The 14,617-nt window shown below is 32.3% G+C and overlaps 1 protein-coding gene across 1 annotated transcript; it reads left to right on the top strand.

Annotated features, from left to right (window-relative positions):
• The first annotated feature begins 11,787 nt into the window (after window positions 1-11,787).
• Window positions 11,788-14,148, top strand: LOC116112330. The gene is made up of 3 exons (XM_031398480.1): window positions 11,788-12,031; window positions 12,146-12,604; window positions 12,719-14,148. The coding sequence occupies exons 1-3, from the start codon at window positions 11,788-11,790 to the stop codon at window positions 14,146-14,148; spliced, it is 2,133 nt and encodes a 710-aa protein (XP_031254340.1).
• The last annotated feature ends 469 nt before the right edge of the window (window positions 14,149-14,617 follow it).

Below are 14,617 nucleotides of genomic sequence, written 5' to 3'. Positions count from 1 at the left end.
ATTCATTTAAGGGAGATATTGAGCTAAAGATCAGGCAGATGAAGACAAGAGATCATGTAAAAAGGGACACAACATGAGCCTAGCACGGGAACAGACAGATTTGCTTGTCGAACAAATTGATAAGACAAAGAAGTCGACAAAATAAATAAGAAGGAAGTGGAGCTTAACTTGCTTATTACTCTTAGTCCACAAAATTGTGGTGTGTGATCCTCCTTCTGGAGAGGTTGCAAAGCTCCAGCCTATGGTTTAATAAACCATATAAACATATTAAGATCCAATTTAACACGTACAATTGCATAGATCCAAATGGGAATGAATATGCTTATATGAGATAGTTAAATATTTGATACAAACGGGAAGCAAAACACATAAAATTGCATAGATCCAAAGTACAAGACTTTACTAGTATTGCTGCTCCATATAAACATATTAAGATCCAATTTGACATAATTATTTATAAATTAATCAAGTATTAGGTGAATCCTACCTATAGTCTAAGTAACATAAAACAAGTTTATTTCAGTGTATCACAGGAATTAAGTTGGAGAGATTAGGTGAAGTTAGTTGAATCAATTACAAACTATGTTAAATTTAAGTTACAAATGCATACACATAAATCACATAACGAGGAACACTTCTTAGTTCTTACACAACCAAAAAAAAATCCCATCTTACCTAATATGAGAATAAACTAAGCATGTCTTTCTCTGTATAAATTTTACAAGAATATCAGAATTTCTAATGAAAATAACAATTTAAAAGCATAGCATAACACTGGATACTGCATTTTACATCGTTTTTGATAAAAGCGTCAAACGTTCTCAGTGGAAATGTTTGGTACCTTTTTTGTGTATAATATAATTTCTTTAAAGTTCAAAATTTCCCAATTATTATACAGTTATAAGCATTCATTCTGTACTAATCTTGAACGATTAGATTTGAACAGATAAGATAATCATTTGAAAACTAGATAATTTGGGCTCCAAAATCTAAGAGCAGATCTCCAAAATAAATTCCCAGCACCACTCTATTAGCTTGAAAATAAACAATATCACCAACCATAAAATCCACAAACTACCAAGTCATCTAAAATCCAATATATATAAAAAAAAATAAAAAATTCAAGATGCCCAGTTGCCAATCCAAAACAAATAAATCCATAAACAGTATATTACCAAAACAAACTAAAAAGTAACAAAATTTAACCTGAACTAACTCTATTTACATGATGAGACTGAGCAATTGAGCCATCTATAGTTGAATGCTTCTTGTATTGAAACAAAAACAAAGTTGAGTGTAACCATTTTTGCCTCAAATGAAACATCCTCGACAGTTTTTTAGCGCTAATGAGAAACAATTAATCAAAATGATGACAATGAAACTCACAAAGAAAGTTGAAGCACTAGAAACCTCACGCACGAAGAAGAAGAAGATTGGACAAAAACCCTAAATTCAAAAATTCAAAAATTCTGTACATACCTTCGCCCGGGAGAATGGCAGATTGGACAGTGATGAACGAACGATAAAATCAGAGAAGATGACCGACGGGACGAACGACGAACGGAAGATAATCGGAGAATGGCAGACGGAGAACAGAGATATTTTTCAATTTTTGCGTTTATGCTTAATGAATAGAATGGGGTATTTTACTATTTTGAGTTTTTTTTTTACTATTTTAAATTTCAATTGTAAAATTTTTTGCAACCCCCTATATTTTTATATTATTTTCCCAGTTCCAGTTCCAGTTCCTATCGGGTGAAACCAAAACCAGAGCTGCATAGTATTAGTTCCAGTTTTTTGGAATCAGAACCAATCCTATGATAGTCGGTTTCGAGTAGGAACTAGAACTGGATCTCGGGTACCCACCGATTTTGATTCCGATCGGTTCTTTTGCACACCCTTATGCTTTGTCACTAGTATTGGGCTAATTCATTGAGTTTTCAATAACTAGGATGGGCTGATTTGATAGGCCCTGGTTAGTTATATCCAAGCTCATCCGGCATCTCATCCACATAGGAATTATTAGCATTGACTATTGAGCTCGTTAAAATGAATTTCCTTTTTATTCTATCTCTAAAAATTTTGAAATTGTGTCAAGACTCTCGAAGATTCAAAGGATGTTTAATGGTTTTCTAGAGTTGGAATTAGCAGATTTAAGATATTTGGATTGACAGAAAAGGAGAGAAAGTTAAAAGGAAAAGTGAGAGAGAGAATGAAAATAATTTTTATTAATGAATTGGAATGGAATACATTGTACACTATTATTTTTCCCCTTTAGCTGAATCACGAAAATTTTAAAAATTTATNGCTTCGCAATTTTCCCTCATATGGCACTTGTTCATTTACACCTATCGGCCTGGCCTTTTCAGCAAGCCAAGCAACTAGAAAAGTCAGAGAGAAAATTCTGAAGTTACTATTTGTATTCTATCGATATTAGGAAAACCCCCGGCTTGATGTAATAACAAAATTCTTGCTCTTGTCAATGAACCTTTAATAACCCGTCAAAACTTACAATATTATGAGTTTATATTTATACTTGTTTTCTGTGATTTATTTTAATACCTAAACTTTAAGGGGGCGTTTAGTTAGAGGTTATATAGGATTGCTGGGCTTATGTTATCTTATATTAGTTAATTACTACGTTTTGTTGTCAAATAATATATGATTCCGGTAATCTGTAGTAGTTACTGTTGGTAATATTAAAGGTAATTTAATAATCTCCATATTCTTAGATATTGAAAGATTATTTGGTTATCTTATTTTTATTACAATTTTATCCTTTATTAATAAAATTTGTAGACAATAATTCCTTGTTTTAAAACAATTTACATTAATCTGGCTTTTACAATTTTACCCTTATTTAATTAAGTTTTTGGACAGAGTTACCTTTGAATTCAAAACTAATTATAGACCACCACCACGGGCAGTTGGCCAACCACCGTCTGAAGTTGCCAAAAGTCATCGGGAGTTACCAAGAGTCGCTCGGAGGCTCTAGTGGGCGTGATTTTGTTATATAAGCTGTGGTATTTTAGCTAATTCTGAAATATTTCGAGTTAAAAGAAATTATTCAAAAATTAATACTAAAAATATTATTATATTAATATTTTAAAAGAGGGCAATTTAGTAATTTAAATAATATACCCATCAATTTATTCCCCCCAATTAAACATATTAATATAACATACCCACCAATTTATTCCAACTAACCAAATACATTTTCCTAAAGATTCCAAGGTAATCTAACCTTCCATTAATATAACATTCCCAGTAATCTAANAGAATAAATGAACAATTTTTTTTTATTTTTTTTTTGCATTTTTGCATTTTTCAATAGTTATATATTCATTCTATATTTACCAAAATTAATATATAATTAATTATTGAGTTAACCAATAATATAATTAACTGAAATATAATTTTAAAATTGTAAAAATATTTTACAGAATAAAATTATACGTATCCATTCTAGTAAGTATACATCCAACATCACTTTAAAAATAAAAATGCCAAACACATATAAATTGGAGGTGATGTGTGGTTACTCCAATAATGTCATCTTATAGTATTTACATTGTCATTTTTTGTTGGCAAGTAATCTTTTAAAACCAATAATAATCAATGTTGATAATATAGGTGGCAATCTGAACACCCTAATTTTCTTAGGTATTCTGAAATTATTTGATAATCTTATTTTTGTTACAAATTTATCCCTAACTATTAAAACTTTTGGACAAAAATGCTCTTGTTTGAAAATCAATTTACAAGAATATTCATGAACTATTTTATCCTTATAAACAAAACTTTTGGACAAGAATGCCCTTGAGTTGAAAATAATTTACTAGAATGCCAGACTGGACCACCATCGCCTACAGCTGCCCACCAGCCACGACCACTGGCTGCCGACAGACATCACTGGAACAACGCAGATCCAACTGTGTGACAATTTGGCCATTTTCGGTCAAATCAATGGTTGGAAACAACCAGATGGTTGTGGATCTGGCTGACCGTGCATCGATCTAGCTGTTTTTTGTTAGATCAATGGTTGAAAACAACCAAATAGTCGTGGATCTAGCCGAAAAGAGCCAGATCTGTATGGATGAAAACGACCAAATCTATCTGCTCGTCGTTGATGGCCAGATTTTGGCCATCACAACCGATGACATCTGGCTGATCTTGCGCCGTTCCAACGACTGCTGACTGTCATCCTGTGTTAGTGGCCGACAATCGGCTCTTCTCTTGGGTGGCTGGGGTGTATTTGTTAATTATTAAACTTTTATTGTATGAGTGTTTAACTAAATTCTCTAATGTAGGGATTAAAAAAATATTCTAAATAATAACAGTAAATAATAATATTAAAAAAGAAGGACAATTCAGTAATTTATATTGAATACCCAACTATTTATTCCTTCCAACAAAACATATAAGTATAACATACCCATCAATTTATTATAATCAAACCAAACACATTTTATATAACATTCTCAATAATTTTTTAAGTAATTTATCTTTCTATTAATATAATATTTTCAATAATACAACATTCTTTGAACTAAATGTCACCAAGAGATAGTCCACTATAGAAATGGAAATAAATTTCTACGCATCTTTGTTGTACCACACCTAACCAAAGACCAAAAAATAAAAAAAATAAAAAAATAAAAATGATGGTGGAATATACGGTGGTGGACCTGGCGTTGGGCCTCGCAGCCATGCCCAGCCCAGTCCCAACAAAAATTTTTGATTTTTTTGTAGAATTTTTTTTATCCCTTAAATTTCATATCTTTCCTTTGCCCCCTCGTTCATCAAACTTTACCTTTAACCCCCTTAAATGCAATTTGCTATACACATTTTTTATACTTTGGTTTCCTTATTCATCGAACATTACACAATGACGCCAAAGTAATTTTTTGGTTCCACCAGTGGGAATAGGCATATGCATAGAGAGCCACCTCAGAAGATTTACGAACCTAAACAAATACATGGCCCAAATGTGTGTGCGCAGGTGACTTTCAAGACATGCATGTTGTGATTTAACAACCATGACAAAGATTAATTCTCTTTCTTAGAAATTTTAATTTTAATTGAAATTTAATATGCTACAAATAAATACTTTCTAAAATAATAATAATTATCATCATCAACAACAATAATTATATTAACAACAACAGCAATAATAAAAAGGGTTTTCGATCTCAATCTCTCTTAAATTTAATCAAATAACAAATCTCTTATGAGATTTTAGAAATAACATAAATTCTTCTACTATTAATGCGTTATTAATTTACTGTTAGAATTTATCATATAATGAATTAATGAATATTTACTTAATAACCCTTATGTTATTTATCTTAACATAAAAAATATAACGGTAAGGTGATGTTAAAAAATATAATGGTAGGAAGATGTTGTTATTATTCACCCTAATAATAATAATAATAATAATAATAATAAGATNCTGTAGTTTGACAGCGCGTACCTGAGGAATGCCTTGGAACTCTTTTTTCAAAGTGTCCCATGCTTTTTTCGCCTTCTTAGCATGAGAAATTTTGCGGAAAATATTATCATCCACCGCTTGTTGAAGGATGAAAAGTGCTGCGGCATCCTTTTTCTTACTTTCTTTCAACTGCTCCTGTTGTTGTTTGAAATGTGCTGCTGCATCATTTTCGTTACTTTCTTTCAACTGCTCCTGTTGTTGTTCTTTCAACTGCTCCTGTTGTTGTTCTGTCAACTGCTCCTGTTGTTGTTTAGATAGAGTGGAGTCGGTGATCTCTAAATTATTTTCATAATTAACAATTTCCCATAAGTCTTGAGACAAAAAATATGTCTTCATCTTAATACTCCAAACATCATAATTTTCCCCAGTAAAGATGGGGATAGGAAGAGAAAGTGGACTGGTGTTGCCTTTGGCCATGGCGAGGAATTCAAGGTTTAGTATTGAACCCTGTTTCCTGTGTATATATAACGAGGACATTGCTCTTATAATTAAGTTAATACCACAGTTAGTATTTGGTGGTTATTATGAAAGTGACAAATAAGTAGTTATCACATATCAACGTTTTTACGTTAAATCTGAATTTTTTTTGTTTTCATTTTTACAATTAATATAATTGATAATTATTAAATTTATTACCTATATAGACAAGGGTGGGATTATATATTTGAGTATTCATTTAATCGGCATTTAATGATTTATTATATATTGTTCAACCAAATTTAATTTTATAAAGCAATCTCTAGAAATGATTTTCATTTTCATTTCCAGCAGGCAAGTTCTTATATTATTTACATTTAGACAAGAAGCCATTTAATCTCATTATCAAACGAGCTTAAAATATTTTAGTAAGAGTCTACAAAGACTCGCATGAGTTTGTTTTTGAGTTTCACGCAAAAATCTTTTATATATATAAAATATTTAACTAATCTTCTCTTAATCTTCCCCAACGATGTGGAATGTCACATACACATGTTTTAAGGAAAAAAAGTTCAAGTTGTTTCAAAATCGCATGGGATTTATAGTGATTTAACACTTCTTGTCACTTAATACTGAAATGAGATTAAAATATTGATTTCCCGATAATCCTGTGGCTGTGGAAGTTGAAATCTTTTGTCAATTTTTTTGCTACTCTTGCTGATCATTTTTGTAACCCATGCGGTTCTAGTTTTATAGAGTGAGGTTGTGAAATTAATTACAAAATTATTATTGTTTTTATCATTATTAAGCTAATTGAATTTCTACGTCTTTCTCAGGAATAAAGAAAAAAGATATATTCTGTGACAAGGCGTGCATACACTTTTAACTTTTTCGAAAGGATTAATCGGATTCTCAGCCCCTCCATCAATGTCATAGTATATATTCTATACACAGCTCATGGAGATAACATAAAGGAAGAACAAGACTATAACACAGAATATATTTCTCTTTTGTGTGCAATATCTATCGATCAGACAATTAAATGGTAATGCATGGATATATGTGTAAATTAAATTAAGAACATAATTGATTGGATGAATCAATCCCATCTCTAGAAATCTCAGTTATATGATGATTCAAATTTGTTGTCATTCTTTCAATGAAAATATCCTAAATCACACTAACATTAGATATTAAAACAAAATATATATTATGAGAGTATATGAATATTTTACTATTTTTTGCTACATAAATTATTTTTAAACATTAATGTGGATACTACTACAAAAAACATTAAAAGATCGATGACAGTTAAAAATGCTAATAAATATGTTTTCAATTGTCCTCTATGCAGGGTGTCATCCAAAGAGTTTAAAACTATGAAAATTTATAATTGACATCGTGCAATACAAACCCTTTTAAACATACTTCTTGACATGAAAAATCTTTAATTCGGTTGCGTTCATGAACTCTTTTCTTGATTTATAGAATTTTAAGTTTTGATTCATATTATCATATATAGAAGCTATTATTTGAGCTGCTAAGCCAAAAGTGAATGATTCTTTAAGTCTTTACCTTTAAAAAGAATATATACTCTTCAATATAAGGTAGACTTTAGTTCTTTACGCTATCAACATGAAGCACCTCATGTGGGGGGAAATGAAGCACCTCGCCGCTGTTTAAGGAGGCAACTCTAAGAAGAAAAGTGATAAAATCTTATTATTATTATTATTATTATTATTATTAGGGTGAATAATAACAACATCTTCCTACCATTATATTTTTTAACATCACCTTACCGTTATATTTTTTATGTTAAGATAAATAACATAAGGGTTATTAAGTAAATATTCATTAATTCATTATATGATAAATTCTAAAAATAAATTAATAACGCAATAATAGTAGAAGAATTTATGTTATTTCTAAAATCTCATAAGAGATTTGTTATTTGATTAAATTTAAGAGAGATTGAGATCGAAAACCCTTTTTATTATTGCTGTTGTTGTTAATATAATTATTGTTGTTGATGATGATAATTATTATTATTTTAGAAAGTATTTATTTGTAGCATATTAAATTTCAATTAAAATTAAAATTTCTAAGAAAGAGAATTAATCTTTGTCATGGTTGTTAAATCACAACATGCATGTCTTGAAAGTCACCTGCGCACACACATTTGGGCCATGTATTTGTTTAGGTTCGTAAATCTTCTGAGGTGGCTCTCTATGCATATGCCTATTCCCACTGGTGGAACCAAAAAATTACATTGGGGTCATTGTGTAATGCTCGATGAATAAGGAAACCAAAGCATAAAAAATGTATATAGCAAAATGCATTTAAGGGGGTTAAAGGTAAAGTTTGATGAACGAGGGGGCAAAGGAAAGATATGAAATTTAAGGGATAAAAAAAATTCTACAAAAAAATCAAAAATTTTTGTTGGGACTGGGCTGGGCATGGCTGCGAGGCCCAACGCCAGGTCCACCACCGTATATTCCACCATCATTTTTATTTTTTTATTTTTTTTATTTTTTGGTCTTTGGTTAGGTGTGGTACAACAAAGATGCGTAGAAATTTATTTCCATTTCTATAGTGGACTATCTCTTGGTGACATTTAGTTCAAAGAATGTTGTATTATTGAAAATATTATATTAATAGAAAGATAAATTACTTAAAAAATTATTGAGAATGTTATATAAAATGTGTTTGGTTTGATTATAATAAATTGATGGGTATGTTATACTTATATGTTTTGTTGGAAGGAATAAATAGTTGGGTATTCAATATAAATTACTGAATTGTCCTTCTTTTTTAATATTATTATTTACTGTTATTATTTAGAATATTTTTTTAATCCCTACATTAGAGAATTTAGTTAAACACTCATACAATAAAAGTTTAATAATTAACAAATACACCCCAGCCACCCAAGAGAAGAGCCGATTGTCGGCCACTAACACAGGATGACAGTCAGCAGTCGTTGGAACGGCGCAAGATCAGCCAGATGTCATCGGTTGTGATGGCCAAAATCTGGCCATCAACGACGAGCAGATAGATTTGGTCGTTTTCATCCATACAGATCTGGCTCTTTTCGGCTAGATCCACGACTATTTGGTTGTTTTCAACCATTGATCTAACAAAAAACAGCTAGATCGATGCACGGTCAGCCAGATCCACAACCATCTGGTTGTTTCCAACCATTGATTTGACCGAAAATGGCCAAATTGTCACACAGTTGGATCNGAAACCAAAGCATAAAAAATGTATATAGCAAACTGCATTTAAGGGGGTTAAAGGTAAAGTTTGATGAACGAGGGGGCAAAGGAAAGATATGAAATTTAAGGGATAAAAACAATTCTACAAAAAAATCAAAAATTTTTGTTGGGACTGGGCTGGGCATGGCTGCGAGGCCCAACGCCAGGTCCACCACCGTATATTCCACCATCATTTTTTTTTTTTTTTTTGGTCTTTGGTTAGGTGTGGTACAACAAAGATGCATAGAAATTTATTTCCATTTCCATCGTGGACTATCTCTTGGTAACATTTAGTTAAAAAATGTTGTATTATTGAAAATATTATATTAATAGAGAGATAAATTACTTAAAAAATTATTGAGAATGTTATATAAAATGTGTTTGGTTTCATTAGAATAAATTGATGGGTATGTTATATTTATATGTTTCGTTGGAAAGAATAAATTGTTGGGTATTCAATATAAATTACTGAATTGTCCTTCTTTTTTAACATTATTATTTATTGTTATTATTTAGAATATTTTTTTAATCCCTACATTAGAGAATTTAGTTAAACACCCATACAATAAAAGTTTAAAAATTAACAAAAACACCCAAGCCACCTAAGAGAAGAGCCGATCGTTGGCCACCACCGCAGGATGACAGTTAACAGTCGTTGGAATGGTGTACGATCAGTCAGATCTCATCGGTTGTGATGGCCAAAATCTAGCCATCAACGACGAGCAGATAGATTTGGTTGTTTTCGTCCATACAAATCTGGCTATTTTTGGCCAGATCCACGACCATTGATCTGACAAAAAATAGCTAGATCGACGCATAGTCGGCCAGATTCACAACCATCTAGCCGTTTCCAACCATTGATTTGACCGAAAATGGCCAAATTTTCGCACGATTGGATCTGCGTTGTTCTAGTGACGTCTGCCGGCAGCTATAGGCGATGGTGGTCCAGTCTAGCATTCTAGTAAATTATTTTCAACACAACGGCATTCTTGTCCAAAAGTTTTGTTTATAAAGATAAAATAGTCCATGAATATTCTTGTAAATTGATTTTCAAACAAGAGCATTTTTGTCCAAAAGTTTTAATAGTTAGGGATAAAATTGTAACAAAAATTAGATTATCAAATAATTTTAGAATATTCAAGAAAATTGGGGTATTCAGATTACCACCTATATTATCAACATTGATTATTATTGGTTTTAAAAGATTACTTGTCAACAAAAAATGACAATGTAAATAATATAAGATGATATTATTAGAGTAATCACACATCACCTCCAACCAAACATACTCTTGGAATATAAGAAAATGTTTCAAGGTATCATAGAATTCAATTAATTAATGGAGCTTCTAATGCATATATAAGAAAACGTTTCAAGTGTGTTATTTTTTAAAAAGATATTTGTTTTATAATAAATCCAATTGGAATTATATAATTTAAAAATTGAAGTGCTGATTTCATTATTGTATATATTTAAAAATTGATTGCTGATTTCTCTTCCTACTTCAGTAATGTAAATTTCTTCGTTTCAACAATATCAATAACTTTTTAGTATGCATATTTAAAAATTTTGTTAGTCAACCCAAAAATTATTTTTTGGATGGGTTAATTTAAAAAGAGGCGAAACCAGAAATTTATTTTAGGAAGGGCTGAATTTTTTTTTCTAAACAACAGCTAAAAATTACATATTATAAAGGGAGTAAAATCATATATACATCATGTAAACTGATTTAATAAATAGAATAAAAATAGATAAATTATTATTATTTTCTCATGTTAGGGAAATTGAAATTATCGTCTTGTAGAGACAAAAGAAAGGGTTGTATTCAAAGCCAGAAAATTATTTAGGTGAGATATAAGGGAGTGGGTACATATATAATAAGTAATTAACTTATTTATTTAAGCATTAGGATTTTTTTTTTTAAATTAGGAATAATAAGAAAAATGAAATTCCTTTTAATTAGGATTTGATGAAATAGAAGAAATATTTTTTTAAAAATAAAATTGGCATACAAATTGCAATTATTTTACCAGGATTATAAATTTTATTTGAAATGATAAAAAAAAAAAAAAGTATTGATGTATATATATATATATGAAAATTGTAAAATTAATGAGCTTTTATAAAGACTATGATATTAGTTTTATTCAAATAATTAGTGCACATAACATATGAAGCTTACTAAACCAGTATTTAATTACTAAAACAATATTTAATTTATCCTAGTTTTTGTCGTTATGGGAAAGCTTCTCCTTAACAGAAGAAGAAGAAAATGATGTTGTCGTTTCCAACAAGACTATCGAAGATGCTGCCGCCAAAGACAAACACTGCCTTTTGGCTCTCCTTGTCACGGAGAAAAATTATAGTAGAGAAGCATTTCGATCCACCATGTCTCAAGTTTGGAAACTGGATGGATGGATCCATTTTACAGATGCTGGTGAGAAATTATTTTTGCTAGAATTTCAAAATGTCTCTGATCTATAGAAAGTCCTCAACGGACGACCTTGGACATTCGATAGGCATTTGATCGCTATTCGAGTTGATAGTAGCACTCCTTCTAATGCTAGTTGTTTTACTCATGAACCTTTCTGGGTTCAATTACATAATATGCCTTTTGCGGCTATGAATAAAGATTATGGAGTCCAACTAGCGTCTGCAATTGGCAAAGTTCTTGAAGTGGAAGTTGGCGAGAATGATTTGGGCTGGGGAAGTTTTCTGAGGGTGAAAGTAGAGGTTGAACTTACCAAACCTCTGGTTCGAGGAAGGATATTAAGGATTGGGGAGCAAAAGCACTGGATTGCTTTCAAGTATGAACGTTTACAAAATTTCTGTTTTAAATATGGAGTTCTTAAACACAAGAATAGAGGTTGCTCTTTCATTAGACAGACTGAAGAATCCAATACTCAATTCGGACCTTAGTTGCGAGCCAGTACATCAAAGTTATATTCTAAGGAATCTAAACGCTATGGTGGTTCAATAGATCGAAGCACAAAGCATTTTCATTCACCTCCCATGGATGCTGCTGGTGATACCAGGGGCGCATATGTAAATTCAGATCAGAAAGAGTCGGAGGCTGATTTTCAAGAAATAATAAAGGAAGGTAGTAATAACATTCAAACTGACTCTGCGACGGATACGTTATATGGTAAGGATTGCTTGCCAGGTCAACTTTCCAAGAAAGATGCGGAGAATATTTCATCCATTAATTCTCCAATTATCTCTGCCAATAACGGATCAACCCAAGATTCTCTCTCAGAAACAAATGCTTTAATTGAGGATGTCATGGCTCAAGATTGGCAAGAAGCTCCTCCTCATCAGGATGTGACAGCAACTCCTCAACTTTCTGAAATCTCCTCCCAAGCTATACATCCGGGTGGACCTAAGAGACCCACTTGGAAACAGGAAGCTAGAGGCATTAATCACATCAATGTGGAGGAAGGTTCTATTCAGACAAAAAAAAAGGAATATACGATTAACAATAGAAGGCTCTACTGAGATACACAGTCCCAAGAAACAGAAAGTATCAAATGACTCTGCTCCTACAACTTTCAAGGTGAAGGCTGCTTCGCAGCCCCACCACACCCAATGATTTGCATTAGCTGGAACTGCCGTGGGCTTGGGAACCCATGGACAGTTTGTGAACTTCATCATTGGGTGAAGACTAAGTGTCCCGACTTTGTTTTCCTTATAGAGACAAAGTGTAACAGGAATAAATTAGAGCTCATAAGAAACAAGATTGGATTTTCATGCAGCTTTGTTGTTGAAAGTAGACGGGCTAGTGGAGGTATTGCAATATTATGGAAGGATGATAAGGAAGTGGACTTGGTGTCCTATACTCAACATCACATCTCTATTATCGTTAATCAGCCAACAGCAAACCAAAAATTCATTTTAACAGGTTTTTATGGACACCCGGATGCTTCGAAAAGAACAGGTAGCTGGAACTTGTTAAGAGAATTAAAAGCTCAATCGAATATGGCATGGCTGTGTATTGGTGACTTTAATGAAATTTGCCACCAATATGAGAAGTTCGGAGCTGCAGATAGACCTTACAGGCAAATGCAAAATTTTCGAGAAGCACTTTTAGATTATGATCTCAGTGAAATTCCTTTCAATGGAGATTTCTTCACTTGGAATAATGGCAGAGAAGGATGGTATTTCACAAAGGAAAAATTAGATAAAGACTTTGGAAACGAGGCATGGTTTGAACTGTTCTCAGATTGCATAGTGAATTCTTTAAGTGTTTCTTCTTCTGACCATAAACTAATTTTCATCCAAATTAGAGGAGAATTGGAAACTGAAATAAAAAAGCATAGGCCTTTCCGATATGAAGCTGCCTGGGATAATAGAGCTGAATGTGGGGAGCTGATCCAAAGAGAATGGCTTTGCAACTTAAATCCGAACTCTAGTCTACCAAGTGCTATGGAAGGACTCCAAAGGTGCAAAGAAAAACTGTCCACCTGGAGCAAAAGCACTTTCCGAGACCAAAGGAATACTATGACAGACAAGCTATCTCAACTGAAGCATCTGGAAGACACAAACAGAGGCGATAAGAAGGAAGAATTGCAGCATCTCAAACAAGAAATTGATGGACTTCTTGAAGAAGATGATATCAAATGGAAGCAAAGAGCTAAACAACAATGGTTAAAAGATGGTGATCGTAATACAAAATTCTTTCACTTGTGTGCTAACCAACACAGGAAGTCTAATGTTATCAAGCAAATTTCAAGTGATGATGGCAGGTTTGCTAATAAACCTGAAGAGGTTAGCAACCTTTTTCAATTATTCTTTCAATCATTATTTTCTTCGTCAATGCCTGAGAGAATAGAGGACTGTATCCGTGTGGTAAAGCCTGTAATAACTCCTAAAATGAACAGTGATTTGGTTAAGCAAATTTCTAACGAAGAAGTAGAAAAAGCTGTTTTCAATATGAATGGGTTAGGATCTCCAGGACCTGATGGATTTCTTGCCATCTTTTATTAGAAACATTGGATGATCATTGGACCTAGCGTGTGTGTTGCTGTGAGAGATGCCTTCTATTCTGGGAGCTGGCAGGACTTTAATGCTACTCTTATTGCATTAATTCCCAAGGTTAAAACTCCTTTTAAAGTGTCAGAGTTCAGGCCAATATCTTTATGCAACGTTCTTTATAAAATTTTGGCCAAGGTCCTTGCTAATAGACTACAAAAAATCCTACCACAGATTATATCTCCATCACAAAGTGCTTTCATACCAGACCGGTTGATTACTGATAATGCTATAGTGGCATTTGAAGTCATGCATACTATGAATACCAGTCTAAAAGGGAAGGATGGTTATATAGTGCTTAAGCTTGATATGAGCAAGGCTTATGACAGGCTTGAGTGGTCTTTCCTGCAAGCAGTCATGCTTAAGATGGGTTTTAACCCAACCTGGATCAAAGTCATCATGAACTGCCTCTCATTAGTTACTT

Source organism: Pistacia vera, unplaced genomic scaffold (genome assembly GCF_008641045.1).
Source record: "Pistacia vera cultivar Batoury unplaced genomic scaffold, PisVer_v2 Contig660, whole genome shotgun sequence".
Classification (NCBI taxonomy): domain Eukaryota; kingdom Viridiplantae; phylum Streptophyta; class Magnoliopsida; order Sapindales; family Anacardiaceae; genus Pistacia; species Pistacia vera.
The sequence above is the reverse complement of the archived record's forward strand: the minus strand, read 5'-3'. Positions and strand labels throughout refer to the sequence as shown.

Coding starts and splice junctions, on each gene's coding strand:
- LOC116112330 (XM_031398480.1), top strand. CDS start 11,788: ATGAATAAAGATTATGGAGTCCAACTAGCGTCTGCAATTGGCAAAGTT. Junction 12,032..12,145: donor TCTTAAACACAAGAATAGAG/GTTGCTCTTTCA, acceptor GTGGTTCAATAG/ATCGAAGCACAAAGCATTTT. Junction 12,605..12,718: donor TCACATCAATGTGGAGGAAG/GTTCTATTCAGA, acceptor ACAACTTTCAAG/GTGAAGGCTGCTTCGCAGCC.